At 48.9% G+C, this 25,777-nt stretch overlaps 2 protein-coding genes across 2 annotated transcripts in view; both read right to left on the bottom strand.

Moving 5' to 3' along the window:
* Positions 1-22,016, bottom strand: part of LOC146021065 (serine protease 33-like) — a 50,839-nt gene extending 28,823 nt beyond the window's left edge. Inside the window, exons 1-3 of the mRNA XM_083154866.1 lie at positions 21,988-22,016; positions 21,729-21,763; positions 19,649-19,811 (exon numbers count right to left, since the gene is read on the bottom strand). Of these exons, the coding sequence (XP_083010992.1) occupies positions 19,649-19,811; positions 21,729-21,763; positions 21,988-22,016 (227 nt within the window). The remainder of the gene's footprint in view (positions 1-19,648; positions 19,812-21,728; positions 21,764-21,987) is intronic.
* Positions 1-25,777, bottom strand: part of LOC146019767 (serine protease 33-like) — a 154,596-nt gene that overhangs the window by 100,818 nt on the left and 28,001 nt on the right. The gene's annotated exons all lie outside the window — the stretch shown is intronic.

Consider the following 25,777-nt stretch of genomic DNA (forward strand, 5'->3'; position numbering starts at 1 on the left):
GGGGAGGATTCCATAGAGTGGGTGCAGCTGTTTGTGCGGGATTTCATAGAGTGGGTGCAGCTGTTTGTGCGAGGGGTGGCATTCCATTGAGTGGGTGCAGGTGTTTGTGCTAGAGTCGGCATTCCAGAGAGTGAGTGCAGGTGTTTCTGCGAGGGGCGGCATTCCATAGAGTGGGTGCAGCTGTTTGTGCGAGGGGAGGATTCCATAGAGTGGGTGCAGCTGTTTGTGTGAGGGGAGGATTCCATAGAGTGAGTGCAGCTGTTTGTGCGAGGGGAGGATTCCATAGAGTGGGTGCAGCTGTTTGTGTGAGGGGAGGATTCCATAGAGTGGGTGCAGCTGTTTTTGTGAGGGGAGGATTCCATAGAGTGGGTGCAGCTGTTTGTGCGAGGGGAGGATTCCATAGAGTGGGTGCGGCTGTTTGTGCAAGGGGAGGATTTCATAGAGTGGGTGCAACTGTTTGTGCGAGGGGAGGATTCCATGGAGTGGGTGCAGCTGTTTGTGCTAGACGAGTCATTTCATAGAGTGGGTGCAGTTGTTTGTGTGAGGGGAGGATTCCATAGAGTGGGTGCAGCTGATTGTGCGAGGGGAGGATTCCATAGATTGGGTGCAGCTGTTTGTGTGAGGGGAGGATTCAATAGAGTGGCTGCAGCTGTTTGTGCGAGGGGAGGATTCCATAGAGTGGGTGCAGCTGTTTGTGCGAGGGGTGGCATTACATAGAGTGGGTGCAGCTGTTTGAGCAAGAGGCGGCATTCCACAGAGTGGATGCAGATGTTTTTGCAAGGGGCAGCATTCCATAGAGTGGGTACAGGTGTTTGAGTAAGAGTTGGCATTCCATCCTGTTTGTGTCAGTAGCGCACGCAGGGGGGGTTTCTGAGTACTCAGAAACCCATCCAGGAGTCTAAGGGACCTAGGCTGAAAGCTGAGGGTCTCCTCTTTCCATGGGTACAAGAATTTTAAAAATCGGCCCTTGGGAACCGGAGATATCTGACTTCAAAGCAGTGGTCCCCATCCAAGCCTGTTAATTGCTCTTCCCAGTCAGATATTTCAGGTTCTGTCTGACTTACAAAAGCTGGGACTCTCCCCCATTGGTGGACACTAGTAGCTTGTCTCTACTGTTCCCAGAACCAGAGATATCAGCCTTCCAGCAGCTGGTTACTGCTCCAGCTCCACACACCTGGTATGTAGTTTTATATTCTCGTTGGCAGATTGCGCTGCCTCCTGAATTATGATCCCCTAGTCCGCAATACCAGTTGGTAGGTGAGATTCTCTCGTTTTTAATTCCATTAAAATCTAAGAAATCTATTTCCGGGAACTGGAGATATCTGCAGTCAAGCAAGCTGTCCTCCCACCAGAAAATTATGAATAATAAGCCCACTCCACTATAGGGTGTGGTATGGGACTCCGACAGTCGGGATCCCGACAGTCATTATCCCGACGTCGGGATCCCGACTGTCCAGAGTCAGACAGCATGGCGAGCGCAAAAAAGCCCCTTGCGGGCTCGCTGCGCTCGCCACGCTGCGGTCACGGTGGCTAGCTACACGAGACCACCTATTCTATTCTCCCTCTATGGGGGTCGTGGACCCCCACGAGGGAAAATAGCGGGTGGCCGTCGGGCACCCGGCTGTCGGCGTTTTGACAGTCGGGATCCCGACGTCGGGTAAATGATTGTCGGGATCCCGACTGTCGGGAACCCGTCCGGCACCCTCCACTATACACCCCTCCTCTGCGTATTAAACGTCCTCTACCCCCCTGGAAGTAATGTATTAGGGCTTCTTCATTCAGCCCAATGCCCCCTTCTCCCACCTCATCTCCCACCATCTGTGCAGTAAAGGGGTAATTAGTGGAAATTACTGAGCCCTACATGCTGAGCGGTTGATATAATACCACCTACCAGTCGCGGGACATCAAAGCTTCCCCCACCCCTACCGCTGGAGGATCGGTAGGGGCCCCAATACATTGCTATGCCCAGGGGTCTACACTGCTGTTATGTATGTATGTATGTATGTATGTATGTATGTATGTATGTATGTATGTATATATATATATATAAATGTGATAACCACAGGTGTAATTAGGTGCGTGGTCTTACCGGTGTTGCCGCTTCGATGGTGCTGCTGCTTCGACGTTGTAGGGGATTAAAAGCAGGAGACTCAGAGTGGTTCAAGGAGATCAACAATTTATTTGCGCAGGATTGGACAACCTGCGACTTCAACGAGCAATGCAAACGTCACGGTAACAGTAAAATAATTTGGCGCTTGACCAGCTAGCTACTACTAACACAAGTCGCTACGTGACCTATCTCTAGCATTCAGCTCTGCACAACTGCCGTAGGCTACACATTCACTGGCCTGCAACCTTAAACATACTATCTGCATAAATTCGGATAATGTGCATATTCACTGGTATTTTACTAACGATAAACTAACCTAGTTAAGGCATAGATCTCACTAAACATACATATTGCATGGATCACAGTAAACAGGTAAAGGCTATTATTGCATGGATCACAGTAAACAGGTAAAGGCTATTATTGCATGGATCACAGTAAACAGGTAAAGGCTATTATTGCATGGATCACAGTAAACAGGTAAAGGCTATTATTGCATGGATCACAGTAAACAGGTAAAGGCTATTATTGCATGGATCACAGTAAACCGGTAAAGGCTATTATTGCGCAATAATAAATGAAACTAAAGTGCACTTTGGTACCTGAGTGATATCACTCTCAGTCAATGACTCAGGATGTCCTTCCTTCAGTATGTCCCAAACATTCTTTAACAGAAGTTCCTTGCCTCCAACTGGGGCCTGACGGGGGTATTTGTAATCCAAGGGGGTAAACAGGGTCCTTAGTCAATTGCAGACACAGGGGTCTTTCCTGAGGTTCCCTTAACTGGGTTAGGGAGGGGGTAGCCAAGGGGTTAATACCTCTCAGCCTGTTCCTTTCTGCTTTTCTCTCTCTTAGTAGGGGAGGTGTAGATAAGCAGTCTTTGGAGCGTGGGGGGAAGACAAATGTCTAGGCAGGGAAGGTCTTAAGCAGTCCTTGGGGAATGGAGGACCAACATCTCAGGCAGGGAGGATAGTGAGCAGTCCTGGGGGCATGGGGCCACTCGCCCAGACAGGGAGGCAGGATAATGTCCAGGTACTTGCAAGGGTGTGAAGGGGTTAATATAGGACTCACCGCCGCTGGATAGTGACTGTTGCTGGCCCCCCACGTGTGCCTCTCCCTCCTTCTCCGTGGTTGCTGGGTGTTCTGCTCCGCTGCCGTGCTGCTGCTTCTCGCTCCGTCAGTCACCCCCTGGTGTGTAGCGCCGATGACTTGCTGCAGATCTGGGAAGTCTGGCGTCTGGTTCTCCTCTCTGGCGGCTCCTGTCACGCTCCTGCCGCGCTCCGTTACTTCACTCTTCCCCCGCCGTCTCTCTCCTTCCTCCTCACTTCGCGCTCTTCCTTCGCGCGCTTTTCCCTCTGGATCCTGCCCCCTTCCCCCAAGTCATCATGGGGGATGTAGTCTCCGTCTCTCCCTCTCTGCGCACGCGCGAGGCTGCGATAGGGAACACAGCCCCAGCGTCAGCGTGCACAAAGCTGTGTGTGCCCCGCAGGGAGCCAGTCCTCCTCCCCACAAGCGACCCACCAACAGCCCACATACACCACATTCTTCCCTTCTGAAATTTTGCATGTCCTCATGCAACCTTGCCTCCTTCTTATATCGAGATAACATGTACATAATCAAACATTAACACAGTATTCCTGGCAGACATTATAGAACACATATCTTTGATGATAACTTTGCATTTTTACGTCAAACATTACATTCATTCTCTAAAACGGAGGGGTTTGACCCCTCTGGTACTTCGGATGGGTCTGTCGGACATCTGCTCTGTTCCGTCCTCGCGGAGTGATGGCCCGACTTCCTCAGCCTCCCTTCTGTCTTCTGCGACAACACCGGGTGATGACATTGGAGTTGCTTCGCCCCCCCAGGAGCAAGGGAAGGGTCCTCCCATGAAGAGTAGGAGGTCTGTCGGGTCTTGCAGAGGATAGACGGGTACCTGTGTCGACTCATCTCCTTCTGTACAGCTGAGCCCTCCATCAGAACTCGTCCTGCTATGGCATAGTTTGAGTTGGTTCCGATGAACCATCTTAAGCACATGGCGGTCACTGTCTTTTTGATCCCAAAATGGCCGGAGTGTTCGTGGTACGCTTTCAGTACCGCCGTCCGTTGGGAATGGGGGACCAATATCTGACTCGGGGTGCTGTGAGTACATGGGTCGATGCTACTCCGGACGAGTATCCCCTGAGTGAGCCGGATCCTGTCTCGGTGCCTTAGCAATCGGACCAGTTCGGGGTCAAGCCTTTGCCGCTCTTCCTTACTCGGGATCTTACCAGAAGCCAGAAGGCGTCGCAGCTGCTGCAGGATTGGGCTCTCTTCTTGGATCCTGGCCCAATTCAGTTCTGGTTGTCTCATAGTGTTGCTAGTCACAGCAGGAGGGATGGCTTCGGTCTGTTGGGCAGCCACCCGGCCTTTTTTCGCAGGCGGGGGTCCAAACATCGGGAGTTCAACTTCTTCCCACTCGTCTTCCATTGCCGGCTCGGGACCCCTGGGTAGCCTGGAGAGGGCATCTGCGTTAGCATTTGTCTTTCCGCTCCTGAATTTGATCCGGTACTGGAAGTTTTCCAGTCTGGAGACCCACCTTTGTTCCAGCGCACCGAGCCAAGCATTCTGGAGATGGGCCAAGGGGTTGTTGTCGGTATAGATAATACAGGGTGTCGCAGCCAAATAATCTTTAAACTTTTCGGTCACTGCCCAAATCAGGGCTAGTAACTCTAACTTAAAGGCACTGTAATTCTTGTCATTTCTTTCGGTTTGTCGCAGGTCCCGACTCGCATACGCGATTACGCGCTCCTTCCCTTCTTGATCTTGGGCTAGTACAGCTCCCAGCCCCTGGGTACTGGCATCGGTGTACACTTTAAAAGGGAGGTCATAGTTTGGATAGGCCAGTAGGGGTGCTTCGGTGAGTAGACCTTTCAGCCGTGTGAATGCTTCCTCTTGCCGGTCAGTCCAGGTGACAAGGGTGTTCTTCCTGGTTTCTCGGCCCGGTATACTCCTCAGTAATTCATGTAGCGGGGCTGCGATTTTGGCAAAGCCCTCAATAAACCTTCTATAGTACCCCACGAATCCTAAGAATCGTCGCACATCGCTGATGGTTCTCGGGGTGGGCCAGTCTTGTACCGCTTGCACTTTCGCAGGGTCAACTTCTACTCCCTTAGGGCTGACAACATGGCCGAGGTATTCAGGGAAGTGGGGGGTGATTGGGGTGCGCTACCTAGTATAGAAACTGTACCTCCCAATAAAACATTACAATTTCAAAACAGAATACACATTTCTGAAATAGTGTTCTTGTATTTGAGGATGTTCCCAATGAATAAGCTCAGTCCATCTCTGGGTAAATAGTTCTTTTATTGGTGAAAAAACCCGACGCGTTTCGTCTCTAAGACTTCATCAGGGGTAAGAACCAATGGGTGAGTGGATTGTGTGTGGCTGGTCCTATTTGAAGTTTCTGCTGATCACAGCTGATGCAAATAAAATAAATATCACCAAGTCCTTCTTGATGGGACTCAGTTAAATGGAAATTTCTCATTTTGAATGCAGAGCGAGGAGGATACTGCAGAGAGAGCGTCCTGATATTGTTCTTGATAAGAACCTACACTAGACTCTCAACTCAGAAATTTCCATTTAATTGAGTCCCATCAAGAAGGACTTGGTGATATTTATTTTATTTGCATCAGCTGTGATCAGCAGAAACTTCAAATAGGACCAGCCACACACAATCCACTCACCCATTGGTTCTTACCCCTGATGAAGTCTTAGAGACGAAACGCGTCGGGTTTCTTCACCAATAAAAGAACTATTTACCCAGAGATGGACTGAGCTTATTCATTGGGAACATCCTCAAATACAAGAACACTATTTCAGAAATGTGTATTCTGTTTTGAAATTGTAATGTTTTATTGGGAGGTACAGTTTCTATACTAGGTAGCGCACCCCAATCACCCCCCACTTCCCTGATTACTACACCGTTCCTCACTAACAGGAGGAATTTTGGTGGTGCTGCACACACAACCCAGCGCAACTCAGAGTCAAAAACCCTTTCTTCTATGGCCGAGGTATTGTACACTTGTTTTGAGTAAATGGCACTTTAACTTGAACCCATAATCAGCCAGTCGGTGGAATACCTCTCCCAGGTGCTCCAGGTGTTCCTCATAACCTCTGGAGAATACGATGATATCATCCAGATATAGGAGCAGGATGTCGAAATTCCGCGAGCCCAGGCAGTACTCCATCACCCTCTGGAAGGTCGCCGGGGCATTGGTCAGCCCAAATGGCATCTGGTTGAATTCGAACAACCCCATCGGGGTCGTGAATGCCGTCTTCTCCTGATCCTCTGGAGCTACTGAGATCTGCCAGTAGCCGCTGGTGACATCCAATGTGGAGAAGTACGCTGCTGACTGGAGGGCGGCTAGCGACTCCTCAATCCGAGGGAGGGGATAGGCATCTCTTTGTGTCACCGCATTCAGTTTTCTATAATCGACACAGAAGCGGAGGCTGCCGTCCTTCTTTTTGACCAGCACTAGGGGTGCGGCCCACGGGCTGCAGCTATCTTTGATCACCTCCGCTGCCTTCATTTCCTCGATCATCTTCTTGACAGGTTGATATAATGCCGGAGGAATTGGTCGATGGCGCTCTCTTATTGGAGGGGCAGCTCCCGTTGGAATGTGGTGCTGGATCTTTTTCACGTGTCCATAGTCGTTAGCATCTTTGCTAAAAGCCCTCTCGTACCTCTGTACCAATTGTAACACACCGGCCTTTTCTGCCTCTGGTGTATCCTGGTCCCCTATTTGTAGCTTGCCCCACCAAGGAGGGTCAAGTTGACTTCCCGGGGCGTCTCCAGTAATTGTATTCTGTCGAATCGGGGTAGGTTCCGTCCCAACGATATCTTGGAAGTTCACTTCGTAGATTTGGGCTATCTTTGTGAATCTTGCTATCTTGATAGGATGATTGTGCGGATTCAGCAGCCTTACTGGGACCCGCCCTTGCGCTACAGTTACTAATGCGCGGGCTACCACAAACTGTTCTGACCAATTTTCTCTGTTCCATTCAATGACGGCGTCATAACTTCTCCCTCTCGGCCCAATCTTCGCTTTGCACCAGAGCAGGCTTTCAGAGTTCGGCGGTAGCAGGACGGTTCTTCGTTCGGCACTTCGGACGGCTCCAATCTCGCCCTTCTCATCGGCGAACCTCTGTTGACTTTTCAGGACACGGATGGTATGTTGCAGGGCTCGCCTCTCAATCTGGTTTCTGCTGCACAGCTCCTTTTTCAGCGTTGAGATTAATTCTTCGGGACAGTTTCTGAGAATATTCATTCCTATGATGACAGGCGGTAGTCCGTTATCTTCAACGGTCGTGATCAAGCATCCTTGCTTGGGCAGTTGGGTTTGTCCGATTTTGATTCCAGCCTCCCAATATCCACAACAGTCGATACTCTGCCCGTTGCTGGCTAACAGGTTCAGCCATGCCGGAGGTGGTGCCAGAATCTCTTCTTCTCTCCAATGCCTGGCGAACTCAACCCACTGGACAGTGGTGACCTGGGATCCAGTGTCTAGCAGGGCTGGTAAAGTGACTCCGTTAATCTCAATCTCAATCATGGGGCATTGGCCTACATATTTTGGTAGCCATTCCTGGGGTAAAGGACCTATTGCTGGGGGTTCTCCCGACAGTTGGTCCTGGACCTCGGGAGTTCTTCGTTTAAATGTTCGGGTTGTCTACAACTTCGTTCAATGTGCCCGCTTCTCTGTGATCGCCTACATATCGGCCTTCCTTGTTCATCAAATCGATCTGATGGGAGGCGACCGGAATTCCACGGAGTATTCCTCCATTCATTACCGTATCGGGGTTCCCTTTCCATCCTCCACGGTCTCGGTTGAGGAGGTGTTTCTTTTAGGCTGCTCAGTTCTCGGCAGAGGTCGGCCATCCCTTGAGTCAAATTTGCGATCTGTCCTTGCATTTCTGCGACCGGGTCTTTCGCTGCGGTGGCTTGGGCTTTCTGCTGAACAGCTACTTCAGGATTCGTAGCCACTTTCCTTTGGCTAGGCTTGTCCCCAAAAAACTTGGCCGCCAGTTCCTTGAATTTGGCAAAGTCTATGGGTGCCTCCTGTCGGTGTAGCATCTTCAGTTGACCCTTTGTGTTTTCATCGTATATCCCATCCAGAAACTGGTTTGTAAGTGTCTCATTCTCTGCTATGGCTTCGGTAGGGGTGCATTCCTTGATGGCTTGTAGTGCCTCTTGCAGCTCTACGGCGAATTCTCGTAACGTCTCCTGCGGTTGTTGCTTCCGAGCGTAGAATTGTGTCTTCAGTTCTGATAACGTCTTAGCGTCAAAGATCGTTGCCAGTTTGTTTAATATCGCTTTCACTGATTCTTTCTGATCTGCTGGCCATTGTTTCACTTCTCTCTTGGCGAACCCCTTCTACTGCGCCATTAGGATTTCGAACTTCTGCTTTTCATTCAGCCCATGTACGTTAAATAGGGTCTCCATCTGGTCCCTGAAGTCGCGAAATCCGCTGGGTTCTGACGATCTGGTCTCTCCTGTATAGGTGGGGAGCCACGGTGCTCCGAAGTAGTACGGCATGTTAATCGTCGCCGGCATCCGTGCAGTAGAGCCGCTTCCTCCGGATGTATCACCTTGATCCGTACCCTGCATGGCTTGCGGGTTTCCTTGGGCTTCCTCCTGTGACATCTTGACCGATGCTGGGTTGGGGTTTTCTCCGCTTCTAGTGTACGTATCCTGTTCGTGACGCCAAATGTGATAACCACAGGTGTAATTAGGTGCGTGGTCTTACCGGTGTTGCCGCTTCGATGGTGCTGCTGCTTCGACGTTGTAGGGGATTAAAAGCAGGAGACTCAGAGTGGTTCAAGGAGATCAACAATTTATTTGCGCAGGATTGGACAACCTGCGACTTCAACGAGCAATGCAAACGTCACGGTAACAGTAAAATAATTTGGCGCTTGACCAGCTAACTACTACTAACACAAGTCGCTACGTGACCTATCTCTAGCATTCAGCTCTGCACAACTGCCGTAGGCTACACATTCACTGGCCTGCAACCTTAAACACACTATCTGCATAAATTCGGATAATGTGCATATTCACTGGTATTTTACTAACGATAAACTAACCTAGTTAAGGCATAGATCTCACTAAACATACATATTGCATGGATCACAGTAAACAGGTAAAGGCTATTATTGCATGGATCACAGTAAACAGGTAAAGGCTATTATTGCATGGATCACAGTAAACAGGTAAAGGCTATTATTGCATGGATCACAGTAAACAGGTAAAGGCTATTATTGCGCAATAATAAATGAAACTAAAGTGCACTTTGGTACCTGAGTGATATCACTCTCAGTCAATGACTCAGGATGGCTTTCCTTCAGTATGTCCCAAACATTCTTTAACAGAAGTTCCTTGCCTCCAACTGGGGCCTGACGGGGGTATTTGTAATCCAAGGGGGTAAACAGGGTCCTTAGTCAATTGCAGACACAGGGGTCTTTCCTGAGGTTCCCTTAACTGGGTTAGGGAGGGGGTAGACAAGGGGTTAATACCTCTCAGCCTGTTCCTTTCTGCTTTTCTCTCTCCTAGTAGGGGAGGTGTAGATAAGCAGTCTTTGGAGCGTGGGGGAAGACAAATGTCTAGGCAGGGAAGGTCTTAAGCAGTCCTTGGGGAATGGAGGACCAACATCTCAGGCAGGGAGGATAGTGAGCAGTCCTGGGGGCATGGGGCCACTCGCCCAGACAGGGAGGCAGGATAATGTCCAGGTACTTGCAAGGGTGTGAAGGGGTTAATATAGGACTCACCGCCGCTGGATAGTGACTGTTGCTGGCCCCCCACGTGTGCCTCTCCCTCCTTCTCCGTGGTTGCTGGGTGTTCTGCTCCGCTGCCGTGCTGCTGCTTCTCGCTCCGTCAGTCACCCCCTGGTGTGTAGCGCCGATGACTTGCTGCAGATCTGGGAAGTCTGGCGTCTGGTTCTCCTCTCTGGCGGCTCCTGTCACGCTCCTGCCGCGCTCCGTTACTTCACTCTCCCCCCGCCGTCTCTCTCCTTCCTCCTCACTTCGCGCTCTTCCTTCGCGCGCTTTTCCCTCTGGATCCTGCCCCCTTCCCCCAAGTCATCATGGGGGATGTAGTCTCCGTCTCTCCCTCTCTGCGCACGCGCGAGGCTGCAATAGGGAACACAGCCCCAGTGTCAGCGTGCACAAAGCTGTGTGTGCCCCGCAGGGAGCCAGTCCTCCTCCCCACAAGCGACCCACCAACAGCCCACATACACCACATATATATATATATATATATATATATGTGTGTGTGTATATTATTATTTATATACATTTGGTCTATCTATCTATAATACTTTAACTGACCCGGCATATACTGGGTCACCTAAGTGTCAATCTCTGTGCTTTGCTCCGCCCCTCTGGAAACCCCCTTCTGAAAATCCTGCGTTTGCCACTGTGTGTGTGGGGAAGATTCCATAGAGTGGGTGCAGCTGTTTGTGTGTGGGGAAGATTCCATAGAGTGGGTGCAGCTGTTTGGGCAATGGGAGGTTTCCATAGATGGACTGAGTTTTCTGTTAAGCACAAGAGGCACGACCCTAGGGGCAAGGAATGGGAACTGGCCGTTTCATGGGATTGCCCCTTAAAAATGCAGCGCATGCGTGCCAGGGAAAATGCAGGCATGCCAAAGTCTGGTAGTAGAGAGTGTGTGATATCAGCAGCTGCCCGTATGTGCCAGTAGTGATCTTAGCCACCAGGTAAGCCCTAGGCTACACTGCACTTGGGATGACTGGTGATGTGACCAGACGCCTGCCATTACGCTCTGGCTATGCCCATCGGGTACACAGATGGCGGTTCCTGGTCTCACCAGGACCTGGCCAATAGGGGATTACCTGTTACCGTCAGTAACTGCCTGTTACTGACTCCACCCACTACGCAGTGGGCGGGGATATCGCTGCCACCACCAGCATACAGATGTTACAGCATTCAAGTCAGGCAGATGTACAAGCACCAGGGCTCACAGGCCCTTTTTATATATACAGAAAACACACTGGCATGGTCAGATCCTCCCCTATACTTTAGGATTTGCATATTAATCAGACCATCGTACTTGAAAAGCATAACCAAATCAAGATTACAACTTCATAAGGATAAATCCAATTTCCATGGAATAAAAAACTTCCAGGAAAGTTGGAGATCATTTGATTATCTCCTGGACCAGGGCCGGTGCAAGCTTTCTAGACACACTAGGCAAAGCTACACAATGCCGCCCCCGTATCTCCAAATACGCCCCGCCCAGGTATTCGCATGCATACTTAACTTTTATATTATATAGTATATTTATTTTTAGATTTATGAACATAGATATAAAAATTATAATAACATTAAGACTGTCTGCAGGTCTACCATGTAATACCAAGAGGATTTTATAGATCACCACACAATACGTAGAGCATTAAAATGAACGCCAGACAATCGATAGAGTAATAATGTGTCCATCATACAAGCTTTCTATTAGAAAGAGCCAAGCCCAGTGCTAGTGTTTGGTGCCTCCCTACAAACTAGACACTTTGTACTACCTCACTACTCCATAGAGCAACATTGGGTGACATTTATTAGAGATCGATGTTGGGTTTTTGGCGATTTTTATCGCAAAAACGGCCGTTTTTTCATATTTTTTCCAATTCGACTACTTAATGGGTGGCGATTTGCGGCATAAATCGCACTTTTTGCCGCGAAATCGCAGCAAAAAAATCGGCCGGGGGTCCTTGTGTAAAAAGTGTCCCCCGGCTGTGGCATGACACTGCGGGCTGTTGGAGCCCGGTGCTGGTTTCAAAATACGGGGGACCCCAGATTTTTTGTCCCCTGTATTTTTGAAACCAGGACCGGTCCAAGAGTCTGGGGCTGGTTTCAGAAATACGGGGGACCCTTACGCTTTTTGTCCCCCGTATTTTTGGAACCAGGTCCGGCTCAATGAGCCCGGGGCTGGTTATGTACAGGAGGAGGGACCCCACGCCAATTTTTTTTATTACTTTTACACATATTTAACCAAAGAACCATACACAGATCATGACATGGTTCTGTCAAAATCGCCATGTTTCTGATAAAATCGCCAGTCAGGATCAGGTCTATTTTTTTTTTGGAACTTTAGACCATTTTTTTTGGCGATTTCCAAATTCGCATCTCATTAAAAATGCGAATTGTATCTTTTTCAATAGGGAAAACATCTGGATGCGAATTCGGAGTTCAAAAAAAAAAAATCGCACTTTCAGAAAGTGCGATTTCGCGGCAAAAAGTGCGATTTATGCCGCAAATCGCCACCCATTAAGTAGTCGATTTGGGAAAAAAATTAAAAAACGGACGTTTTTTTTTATCACAAAATCGCACATTTTAACAAAATCGCACCTTTTCATGACTAAAAAAAATCGCAAGTTTCATCCCGAAAATCGCCCTACATCGCACTTTCTCGCACTTTTTATGCCGGAATACACACCTCATTAAAAATGCGATTTCTGGAAAAAAATTAGATTTTAAAAAATGGCGATACAGGGCGATTTGCGCAAAAATCGCATTTTCAGAATAACGGTCAACACAATAAATCTCGCCCACTTTGCGGTTAAGGCGGGAACCGCAAAAAAAGGGTTGTGGCTTTACAAAAAATGCGCATGGCCACACAATAGTACACAATCTGTTCAAGTTATACCACAGACCAGAACAATCCTATTCACAATGCACCACACAGTGACTTTTATTTACATTATCACCATGCAGTGACCCATATTCACATTACACCACACGCAGTGACCATGTTTACGTTATACCAAATGCAGTGACCCATATTCATATTACACCGCACATGTCACACCAGGGGTCTGAGTCGTGGAGACTGAGACCTCTGGTGGGGACCTGGACCGATACCGGAATCGGGGAGGCTGTAGAAGACCCTTGTGCATATGAGCACGACAGTGCACCCAGCGGAAGAGTCAATCAGCAGGTAAAATACAACAGGTTTATTGAAGGAAGATGGTACAAGCCGTTTGTAAACGATGGAATAATCAATGACAGTCACTGGTAAGGTGAAACATAACTACTACTGCACCGATATGGACTCGATGGTGGAACATCGGATGGAATGTGGTATCCGGAATATCGGACCAGGGATGCGGAGTTGATGAAGGCTGTGGAATCCGGATGGAATGGATGGAGACAGCGGAGGATAACCGGAGTATCGGTCAGGATCGATGGTGGAACATCGGAGCTAGGCTGGAGCTAGTAAGTGGATATGCAGCAGGTGGAATCACAGGTGATGTCGCAGGGAACCTGGATGGCACAGGACAGAAGACCCGGCTTGAACACAGGCGATGGTGACCCCGATATATCAGGCGATGGTGTCCCCGATGTCACAGGCGATGGTGAGCCCGGATGGAACACAGGCGATGGTGGGCCTGGATGGACACAGCAACCTGGAGCACCTGGATGGAACACTGCAGCAGAGAGAGAATACCATCAGACAAACACTTGCATAGCAGGATGACAAATGAAGCACTAGCAATGAGATGAGAGCTCCCAGGATACTTATACCCATGGCTTGGCCTGGATTGGCCGGGCAGGTATCCTGGGAGATCAACTCACTGCCGGATTGGATGAACCAGACATGTGACTGAGGAAAACATGGCAGCCCCCATGTCAGGCTATGGCAGGAAAGAGTGTTTGTTCATGCCATGCTTGTGGCCAGGAGCATAAACGAGTGCAGCTGTAGTGAGCTGATGCATCAGGTCAGACTGCAGGCCTTGCTGCACAGCTGCAGCATCAGGGAGTTACTGAAGAGACTGTGGAGAAGCACTAAAAGGTAAAATAATGTCTGTTTTACCCAGATCGTGACAGTACTCCCTCCTTCAGGGGTGGCCCCAGGACACCTCTTTGGCTTGCGTGGAACTTGGCATGAAAGCAATACAGAATAGCACAAAACTTCATGGTAGGAACTTCCTCTCCTAGAATTCTTCGTCATTAGAAGCCAAACTTTGACCATCAGACTGAGTAGACCACTCTGCATCACTGGTACCCAGATTTTCCCCAGCGTAGGAAGCAGAACGGCAACTCTCACCTGAACTAACAGACTGGGATGGACAAACGGAGGCAACCGGATTGAGTCCAGATCCATAGACTGATGGGTGTTCAGATAATCCAACTGGAAGTTGGACTCTGCTAAATGCACTTGGAGTCGTTGACAAGCAAGAGTTCATATCTTGGTTTGTGACACTGGATTCCCCATCTGGGAATTTGATCCTGGATACTCCTTTTGAGGGGCACTTGCTAGAAGTCCTTTTAGGGGTTTGTGAGTCCCGTACCCCTTTAGTAGGGCTATTGGCGAAGATACCCTTAGAAGCTTGTAATTCCAGTAACCTATTTGAGGTTAACAAACCAGATGACTCTAAAATCACTTCTCACATCTGAACCTTAGAACTCTTCTTTTCCCGAAGGCGAGACCTAGGAAACAAGGAATGTCTTTGTGGAATAGACCCTTTTCGGGGTCTGCGAATAGGGCAACCTTCAATAAGATTGTCTGGACTTCCGCAATAGAGACAGAGATGATGCTTTCTGCGAAGCTCCCGTTCCTCTTTGGAGAGCCTGCAGCGCCACTTGGGTCGAAATCCCTCACTCAAAACAGGAGGTAAGACATCTGCATACCCTTTACACTAAGGGAACAGAGAATCTACCGCTTCCATGGCAGTTGTACGAGCTGGGAGTGTCTCCTTACGCTTAGGGCAGACAGATATCATGTGGGAAGGGACCCCACAGTAAAAGCATAACTGTGCCTCGCGGCGAAGTCGACGCACTTCTGGAGTCAGGCGAAAGCGATTAGCCTCCATGGGTTCTTCCTCTGTCTGGGGCATCGGAGAAGGAGGTATAAGGAATGTAGAAGCTGGCGTCTTGACATGAAAATGTTTACCTCGTTCAACTGCCCTCTCTCTGAAACGTAAGTCCACTTTGATACATAAGGAGATGAGGTCGTCAAACTTAGATGGTAGATCACGGGTAGCAAGTTCATCTTTAAGTCGGTCGGACAGACCGTGCCAGAACGCTGCATACAGGGCCTCGTCACTCCAGGAAAGTTCAGAAGCTAATATCTGGAACTGAACTAGGTACTGTCCAACATAACGGGACCCTTGCCGGAGGCAGAGAATCTCAGTGGAATCGGAGGATACACGCCCAGGTTCATCGAAGATGCGCCGAAATGTATGGACAAAGTCTTTGTATGAAGACAGGAGAGCATCAGACCTTTCCCATAGTGGTGATGCCCAATCTAGGGCAGAGTCAGACAAGAGAGAGATAATGTAAGCAACTTTGGTTCTCTCTGTGGGAAAGTTGCTGGGCTGTAACTCGAACTGGATTTCGCACTGGTTCAGGAAACCTCTGCAAGCTTTTGGGTTCCCATCAAACTTGGGAGGAGTGGACAGGTAAGGATAAGGAGCAGCAGGGTTCACTGGAGGAGGAACTTCTACTTTGGGAACACGGATAGTCTCTGGACCACTTAAAGTGGCCTGAATTTTATCCAGCCTGGCGGACAGACCTTGAAAATGTTGAATCATCTGACCTTGCCCCGCTTCTTGCTGATCCAAGCGGGCACTGAGAGTCTCTGGGCCACTAATGGTGGTCTGTAATTTATCCAGCCAAGAGGACAGGTCTTGCAGGTAGTGGATCACTTGACCCTGGGCCGCTTCTTGCTGGTCCAAGCGGGCAGCCAGTTGCATGGCGCTGGGTGGTGATGCTTGGCCTGTGGCTGGATCCATCTGGCTAATGCTTACTGTCACACCAGGGGTCTGAGTCGTGGAGACTGAGACCTCTGGTGGGGACCTGGACCAATACCGGAATCGGGGAGGCTGTAGAAGACCCTTGTGCATATGAGCACGACAGTGCACCCAGAGGAAGAGTCAATCAGCAGGTAAAATACAACAGGTTTATTGAAGGAAGATGGTACAAGCCGTTTGTAAACGATGGAATAATCAATGACAGTCACTGGTGAGGTGAAACATAACTACTTGCACCGATATGGACTTGATGGTGGAACATCGGATGGAATGTGGTATCCGGAATATCGGACCAGGGATGCGGAGTTGATGAAGGCTGTGGAATCCGGATGGAATGGATGGAGACAGCGGAGGATAACCGGAGTATCGGTCAGGATCGATGGTGGAACATCGGAGCTAGGCTGGAGCTGGTAAGTGGATATGCAGCAGGTGGAATCACAGGTGATGTCGCAGGGAACCTGGATGGCACAGGACAGAAGACCCGGCTTAGACACAGGCGATGGTGACCCAGATATATCAGGCGATGGTGTCCCCGATGTCACAGGCGATGGTGGGCCTGGATGGAACACAGGCGATGGTGGGCCTGGATGGACACTGCAACCTGGAACACCTGAATGGAACACTGCAGCAGAGAGAGAATACCAGCAGACAAACACTTGCATAGCAGGATGACAAATGAAGCACTAGCAATGAGATGAGAGCTCCCAGGATACTTATACCCATGGCTTGGCCTGGATTGGCCGGGCAGGTATCCTGGGAGATCAACTCACTGCCGGATTGGATGAACCAGACATGTGATTGAGGAAAACATGGCAGCCCCCATGTCAGGCTATGGCAGGAAAGAGTGTTTGTTCATGCCATGCTTGTGGCCAGGAGCATTAACGAGTGCAGCTGTAGTGAGCTGAGGCATCAGGTCAGACTGCAGGCCTTGCTGCACAGCTGCAGCATCAGGGAGTTACTGAAGAGACTGTGGAGAAGCACTAGAAGGTAAAATAATGTCTGTTTTACCCAGATCGTGACAGCACACAGTGACTAGGATTCATGTCACACCACCCGCAGTAACCCACATTCAAGTAACACTACCCTCAGTGACCTATGTTCATCTCACACCACCCGTAGTAACCCATGTTCATGTTACACTACATGCACTGTCCCATATTCACGTCACACCCTCAATAGTGGCCCATATTCATTTAACACCACCTGCAGTGACCCATATTCACATGACACCATCAAAAGTGACCCATGTTCACGTTACACTACACATAGTGACCCATATTCATGTCACACCACGTGCAGTGACCCATATTCACATTGCTCCACACCTTGACCCATATTTCTGTTACACCATGTAAGTGACTCTTATTCATTTGGTAGTGACCCATATTCAGGTCACAGTACCTCTTAAACACATAGCAATGCTCACTGTAGAGCAATACACATACTGTATATCCTTCCTCCTCCCCCCTGTACAACCCCCACACAATCCCACCTGGGTCAAAAGGCTGGATCTCTATAGAAGCCGAATGGTTGTTTCATCTGGAACTTGCATGGATTTAGTTATGGCGGGACACTGGTAAAATAATCTCCAGGGGGTGGCATCTGGCAGGGCTCTGGACAGTGGCACTGTAATCTAAATGGGGGTGGGGGGGTTTAGGGCTCCAATTCGGCTCCAGACATGACTGCCCGCAGTGGGAGGGGAGGGAGCGGTCATCCGACAGAGCTCTGGACATGACTGCCCGCAGAGGGAGTGTAATCTGCACGGAGGGCTGGTGGCTGGCAGACCTCAGAACGTGACTGCACATGGTGGCAGGGGGAGGGGGGAGAGTGGGCAGCCGACAGAGCTCCGGACATGACTGCCCGCAGTGGCAGTGTAATCTGCACGGAGGGAGGGGGGGTGGCGGCTGGCGGGGCTCTGGAAGTTACTGCCCGCGGTAGGGATGGGATCAGCGTTCCGCTCATGGCCGCGGCTCCTGCAGCTGTGGTGAGGTGGCCCTGCTTTCACTTTAATACTGCATGTGTATACCTCCCAACAATCCCGATTTCAGCGGGACAGTCCCGATTACCGGGTCCTGTCCCGCTGTCCCACCCGCGGCCGGAGGTGTCCCGCTGCGGGGGGGGGGGGCAGTTGGGAGCCCGACGCTGTGTGCATGCGCATAGCATCTATTCGCGGCCGAAAACAGGGAACGCGGCTCATTTGCATAAACTGCACCCCTCATTTGCATAAACCACGCCCCTTTGTCCCTATTCCTATAGCCGGAAAGTTGTGAGGTATGCATGTGGATGCAGAGTTCTCAATGCTGGCTGATAAATCTTGGGTGGCCTTGGCCTCCTTGTTCATCGTCCTTTGAAGTAGAAGTGCAGCTAATCAAAAAGAAGCATTTATAAGCAGCGCTCGTTGCCGCCCTCTACAAAGCCCCCAGCCCACTACCTGCTGTGCAGGGGTCATTCATCAGACATTCTGTTAGTAAAAGGACAATTTAGCATCTCATTTCCTCATCACAGAGACTGCTGGGCCCCTTCCTCCAGAAAAGAGCATTTTAAGTTTAGACTGCATTCCTCAATACAATATTCAAAATATATGGTGCAGTCCCATCTCAATGCTAAACTTATATTTCATAAATACATATACTTTGTGCCTTGTGCCCAGCAACTCACAGCATCACTGCAGCAAGGGACCTGTCCCAGATCAGCGCGGCTCATACAGTTTAAAACATTTTAAACATGTCAAGTGCCCTTGTCCAAAATGGTGTCACAGCACGGAGGGCTAACCCCTTCAGTACTGTGGCCGCCATTACACACGTGTGCCGGGGTCTCCGGCCACAGGTGTAAATATAATTTGACGGTGAGCAGCTTCTTATGGAATGTGGACATTTTCGCTCGGGTGTGAATGTATGTGCAGCTGTACACATCCATTTGCTCAGCGGCCATATCCATTCCAAGGTGGGATTTCATTGGAGCGGGGTGGAGGCTAAACTGATCGCTGGTGAATTCACATCCGTGTGGTCAGCTCTGAATCAGGCCCATAGCAGCTTGACAATACTGAGTCTTGCTGACCAAATGCACAGAAAACATCAGATGGAATCTGTGGCTTAGGAATCTTTCAGGAAGAAAATGTCACAACTCATGGTTGGGCATTAGACCCTTGCCCATACTAGGGGTTGGCAGAGACCCAGAGCAGAAGCACAGAGTCTTCCAAGCCAATAGTAATCACTGAAGACCTTGGCAAGGAGCTATGGGCTTAGCTGCACCCAACATGCAGGTGGAGCTCCCTTCCCAAGGATACCTTATACAGATGCTCAGGAGGGTAACTCGCAGTATGTGGGATGGTTCATAGATGGACGGACAGATGAAGCTGATGGCACTGAAGGACATTTTCCTATTTCAAATGGAAGTGTAAATTACTTGTCTTTCATGTGATTTACTAAGTTTTCTTGGCTGACCACTGCGTCTATGGTCCTCAATGTTGCCCGTTTCTTTGTGCTTCTTTAAAAGAGCTTGAACAGCACAACAGAGCCTTGGTACTGGAGTTTGGCTGTTCCTCATCCAATTTTAATCCTCCTACACAGCTGTTTCTGTTTCAGTTAATGACTGTGTTTCAACCTACATCTAAAAATAATGATCATTATTCCTGGGGCAAAGGGCGGTAACACCAAATATTAATTTGATTTAGTTGTCTCTCACAATGCATTTAGGTATCAATAAGATTGACTATGTGCACAGCCAGAAAGCAGCTTACCATTCAAAGCAGTGCGTAGCCGTCAGTATCCACTGGTTGGAGATCAGGGACCCCCCACAGATATGGGACCCCCGGTACCGCAGACTGATCTGCCAGGGCCACTCGCCATCCGTAGCAGCTGTACCGCCGACTATCCGACTGCCAATCACTGGAGTCCCGCAGGCTGGCTGGGTCACATCAGAAATTACACCAGCTGGATATACTGAAATATAATAAAAAAATGTACTAATTGGTATTCAGAAAATGCTTAGAATTTGGGCAACACAATAGAATTATATTTCCATGTAGATTTAATATACAGCCCACATGGGAATTTGCCTTTTATATTTTACTTAACTACTTTTTACTTTCTGGCCATCTCCTGTCTTCACTATTGCAGGAATTTCCCTAACACCCTCAGCATAATTTCTATCCAAGGGGGCATAACTTGTGCAGGGAGCGCAGCTGTTATGGGCCCAGAGCTGAGAGGGGCCACCTTCCTTGTCACAGTTACATGTGTTATATACAGGGTGTAGCTACCATAGGTGCAGGGAGTGTAGCTACTATGGGGCCAGAGCTGAGAGGGGCCACCTTCCCTGTCACAGTTACATGTGTTATATACAGGGGGTATAGCTACCATAGGTGCAGGGGGTGCAGCTGCTATGGGGCCTAGAGCTGGGAGGGGCCACCTTCCCTGTCACAGTTACATGTGTTATATACAGGGGTGTAACTACCATAGGTGCAGGGAGTGCAGCTGCTATGGGGACCAGAGCTGAGAGGGGCCACCTTCCCTGTCACAGTGACATGTGTTATATACAGGGTGTAGCTACCATAGGTGCAGGGGTTGCAGCTGCTATGGGGCCCAGAGCTGAGAGGGGCCACCTTCCCTGTCACAGTGACATGTGTTATATACAGGGGTGTAGCTGCCATAGGTGCAGGGGGTGCAGCTGCTATGGGGCCCAGAGCTGAGAGGGGCCACCTTACCTGTCACAGTTACATGTGTTATATACAGGGTGTAACTACCATTGGTGCAGGGAGTGCAGCTGCTATGGGGCCCAGAGCTGAGAGGGGCCACCTTCCCTGTCACAGTTACATGTGTTATATACAGGGGTGTAACTACCATAGGTGCAGGGAGTGCAGCTGCTATGGGGCCCAGAGCTGAGAGTGGCCACCTTCCCTGTCACAGTTACATGTGTTATATACAGGGTGTAGCTACCATAGGTGCAGGAAATGCAGCTCCTATGGGGCCCAGAGCTGAGAGGGGCCACCTTCCCTGTCACAGTTACATGTGTTATATACAGGGTGTAGCTACCATAGGTGCAGGGAGTGCAGCTGCTATGGGCCCAGAGCTGAGAGGGGCAACCTTCCCTGTCACAGTTACATGTGTTATATACAGGGTGTAACTACCATAGGTGCAGGGAGTGCAGCTGCTATGGGGCCAGAGCTGAGAGGGGCCACCTTCCCTGTCACAGTTACATGTGTTATATACAGGGGTGTAGCTACCATAGGTGCAGGGAGTGCAGCTCCTATGGGGCCCAGAGCTGAGAGGGGCCACCTTCCCTGTCACAGTTACATGTGTTATATACAGGGGTGTAGCTACCATAGGTGCAGTAAATGCAGCTGCTATGGGGCCCAGAGCTGAGAGGGGACACCTTCCCTGTCATAGTTACATGTGTTATATACAGGGGTGTAGCTATCATGGGTGCAGGGAGTGCAGCTGCTATGGGGCCCAGAGCTGAGAGTGGCCACCTTCCCTGTCACAGGTACATGTGTTATATACAGGGTGTAGCTACCATAGGTGCAGGGAGTGCAGCTGCTATGGGGCCAGAGCTGATAGAGGCCACCTTCCCTGTCACAGTTGCATGTGTTATATACAGGGTGTAACTACCATAGGTGCAGGGGTTGCAGCTGCTATGGGGCCCAGAGCTGAGAGGGGCCACCTTCCCTGTCACAGTGACATGTGTTATATACAGGGGTGTAGCTACCATAGGTGCAGGGGGTGCAGCTGCTATGGGGCCAGAGCAGAGAGGGGCCACCTTCCCTGTCACAGTTACATGTGTTATATACAGGGTGTAGCTACCATAGGTGCAGGGAGTGCAGCTGCTATGGGCCCAGAGCTGAGAGGGGCCACCTTCCCTGTCACAGTTACATGTGTTATATACAGGGTGTAGCTGCCATAGGTGCAGGGGGTGCAGCTGCTATGGGGCCCAGAGCTGTGAAGGGCCACCTTCCCTGTCACAGGGACATGCATCATATAAAGTTACTAGCTCGAATCAAAAGAATTGAAAGCTACAGAGACGTAGCGCCTCTCATCATTGCTGCCAGCTCTCTGTGGTGGAGGTTCTGGCATTCCAATTTACTTCTTGCGCTCCCGTCCGCCAAGGAACATGGGCGCATGCCATGCAATACAATCCGCCACCACTGGGTGGCTAATGCTCCATCCAGCTAGCATCAAAGTGATATACTGTAATGTGCCCGCCATTCGCCGTACGGAGTGCGCTTACTGTATGAAAAGCTCAATGAGACACTCGTGCGTAAAGGGCTGCTCGTGCGAAATGAGATGCTCGTGAACATCGCTGCGAGAAAATGGGCTGTGTAGTGTAATGAGCCTATACAAATATTAACCTTCACGTTCACATAGCCGATGCTGAATATTTTGAACTGTTGGTACTGTACAGTACCGTAGCTCTAGTAGTTACTACGTACCACTGCCTTATTACTGTCTCTTCCAGGGAGTAATGTGTATGCAGCTGAAGTCAACCGCTGCCTCCCCTCCTCCAGGGGAGGAGGGGGTCGACTTGACCTGAACATAGTACATTACAGTATCTCCAGCAGCGCTAATCCACAAAGGGACCGTCTCAGATGCAGCCGCGACTCGGGTCCATGCAAATTTAGATGCACGGAAAGCCTTATTGGGAAGCCCGAATTTTTTATGTGTGTTAAAACTACAATACTGTAGTTCTAATCTACTGTACATGTGTTGAAATCCCAGCATCTTTTGACAAAACCAATGAGACATATAAAGTAGTGTAATGATACTGTACGCAATTCAATGTAATTTTAATTATTAGTGTGTGCACTATCGACAGAACATTCAGAACAATATAAGGGGTTTCCCTGTCGCACACTGCGCTCACAACCTAATGTTTATTTAAAGATATTCTAGTAGTGGTCTTTAATTCTTATCCGATTGGTCTTTTCTCTTCTTTATTTCTCCATAATAGGGAGTATATGAAAAAGATTGGATATAGTGTAGTATGTATACAAAGTTTATACGGGTATATATCCACCACCAAAATATAGATGTGATTGATTATATAGAAGGGTTGCGTACCCTACTCACACCAAATGGGGGTGTATTCCTCATATAACGGTTTTCTTTATAGAATATATTCTAGTATTGCACTCATCCGGAGACGCCACTGCCAATCGCCAAGCTTTTAAAATGTATTGCGATGCCGCGCGCCGTGGTCCGCCATGGCGGGCTGGTGGTACAATCGCCATAGGTAGAAAGGATGAGCGGCGCTACATCTGTAGTCTGCTACCTTCTATGTTCGAGAAAGAGATGTAGTTTCACTTTCTGCCAGCAGATGGCTGTGTTTCGGAGACCCACAGTCACTAGACATATATGGGATGCGGTCATTTGGTCTACTGCCTTATGGTAGACAGTCATTAGGTCAACACCAATAGGTTGACATGGGAAATGGTCGACATGGGTCTAGGTCAACATAGGAAAAGGTCGACATGGTTCTAGGTCTACAGGTCATTAGTTCGACAGGTCATTAGTTCGACAGTGTCTAGGTCGACAGTCACTGTTTTTTAAGCCGACATGTGCCAACAGGCTGTATTTCATGCCCTACCATCCACTAGGGCGTTGGGGGGAAAATAAAATAGTGTGCCGAGCAGTGCGAGGCACCGTGCCTGGCGCATTGCGAGCAGATGCGGTGCACTTTAAACTGTGTCCATGTCGACTGTGTTGACATTCAAGTAAAAAAAACTGTGAAAACCCCAATGTCGACCTTTTCACTGTCGACCTAGACATTGTCGAACTAATGACCTGTCGAACTAATGACCTGTTGAACTAATGACCTTTCAATCTAGAACCATGTTGACCTAGAACCATGTTAACCTAGACCCATGTCGACCTTTTCCCATGTCGACCTAATAGTGTCGACCTAATGACTGTGGACCATCATGCTGTAGATCAAATGATCCCAACCCTCTAATAAAACACCCTAAAGCCCCTTTTAGAGGGGTCCGTTAGAGTGATACCTTGCTGGCCTATTCCTGTGTTAAACCCAGGACTTGCACCACACAAAGGTACAAATAGAGAGCATTTATTTGCATCACATCTGTATTTTCTCCTCTTTCTTTGTTTCCCCACCATCAGGACCACTCGCACTACAACACAAGTTGAGCGCTTAGTATTCCTGTAATTTTCTGTGCTAATCCTTCGGGGTTTGGACAACCCCAATACGGAGCAGCTCCTTCAGTACAATAGGCACACACCCACAACAATTTGAGCACGATTGTCCACCCAGATTATCGATGTGCTGGCTTAAGCAGGGGGACCTTTTGGGCACTGCAGGATTTGAATCCTTGATGACGTAGTGTTACTAATGGTAACCTTTGTGACTGTGGTCCCAGCTCTCTTGAGGCCATTGACCAGGTCCCCCCATAAAGTTCTGGGCTGATTCCTCACTTTTCTTAAGATCATTGATACCCCACGAGGTGAGATCTTGCATAGAGCCCCAGGTCGAGGAAGATTGTCAGTGGTCTTGTATTTCTTCAATTTTTTAATAATTGTGCCAACAGTTGATCTCTTCTCACCAAGCTTCTTGCATATTGTTGAGTAGTCCATTTATTGTAGGGACATCTTTTCAAAGGATAGCATAATCGATGTTATACCGATGTTATTATATATTAAAGTTATATCTTCAACTTATATCAATTGTGCCTCCTCCTATCATCAACAGGTATTTGAACTTTATCTCTCGCTTCCGGAACTTTTACCTGCCTTTACAAAATCACTGCTAGGTATTTGTACTTTACCTCCAAGTATCTGTAAAGAATGGGGTGTTGGAATATTACTGTCTGTCATGAACCTGACTTAGTTCACGTTTGTTTTTTCAGTTTTCCAATATTTCCGGCAGTGGCGTAACTACAAGATATGCGGCCCCCTGCCGGAAAAATTCGGCAGAGCCCCCCAACCTACTCGTCACCCCTCCTGCCAGAAAATTTCAGCAAAGCACCCCAACCCCAATAATGCACATATACAGTCCTACCACTGGTTCCATCACTCACATTCACATCATTTGAAGTTCAGTTTTCACCCCTTTCTCTTTGTGTATTGGAGCTATCTATCGCCCACCTGGGCTTCCCAAACAAAAATTCCTGGAAGATTTCTCTGTCTGGCTCCCACACTTCATCATGAGTGATTGCAATATCGCTATTGACAGCCCACTTTCTCTTCATGCTTCTAACCTCCTCTCTCCAACTGCCTCTCTTGGCCTTACCCAATGGTCTGACTCCTCTACTCACAAGGAGGGACACTGCCTTAATCTTGTACTCACCAGGCTATGCTCTGTTTCTGACATCACTAACACCCAATTCCCTCTCTCGGATCACAACCTTATCATCCTCTCGACCTCCTCCATTTCTCCAAACTCTATAATACCTAAATAATGCAAGCCTCCTCTAACCCGCAGAAATACTAATGCTATTAGTACAACTTCTACCTCTCTGCAACAACTGCTCTCATCCATTTCTACACTTGCCTGTCCTGAGACAGCTGTAACCCACCTGAACCAGACTCTACAAACTGCCCTTGATGAAGTTGTAAAAAATAATATTTTGGCACTTATCCCTGTGCTCAATAATATTATTCATACTCTAGTCCTCTGCGGCTGCAAAATTTTGGGATACTCGGTCCCCAAAGAAACAAAAATATACAAACAATAAATTAAGCTGCACCGGGGATCTGGGTTAACTATTTAATATAACAATTATTTATTTAAATTACCACATGTACACACAGACATTCTAGAGTTAATTTTTGTTATGAGCCAATTAACCTACCAGTATATTTTGGAATGTGTACGGGGAAAAAATAAAAACTCCACACAGTTAGCACCATGGTGGGAATCAAAC

The sequence above is a fragment of the Crinia signifera genome, chromosome 7 (genome assembly GCF_055691185.1).
Source record: "Crinia signifera chromosome 7, ASM5569118v1, whole genome shotgun sequence".
NCBI classification, from domain to species: domain Eukaryota; kingdom Metazoa; phylum Chordata; class Amphibia; order Anura; family Myobatrachidae; genus Crinia; species Crinia signifera.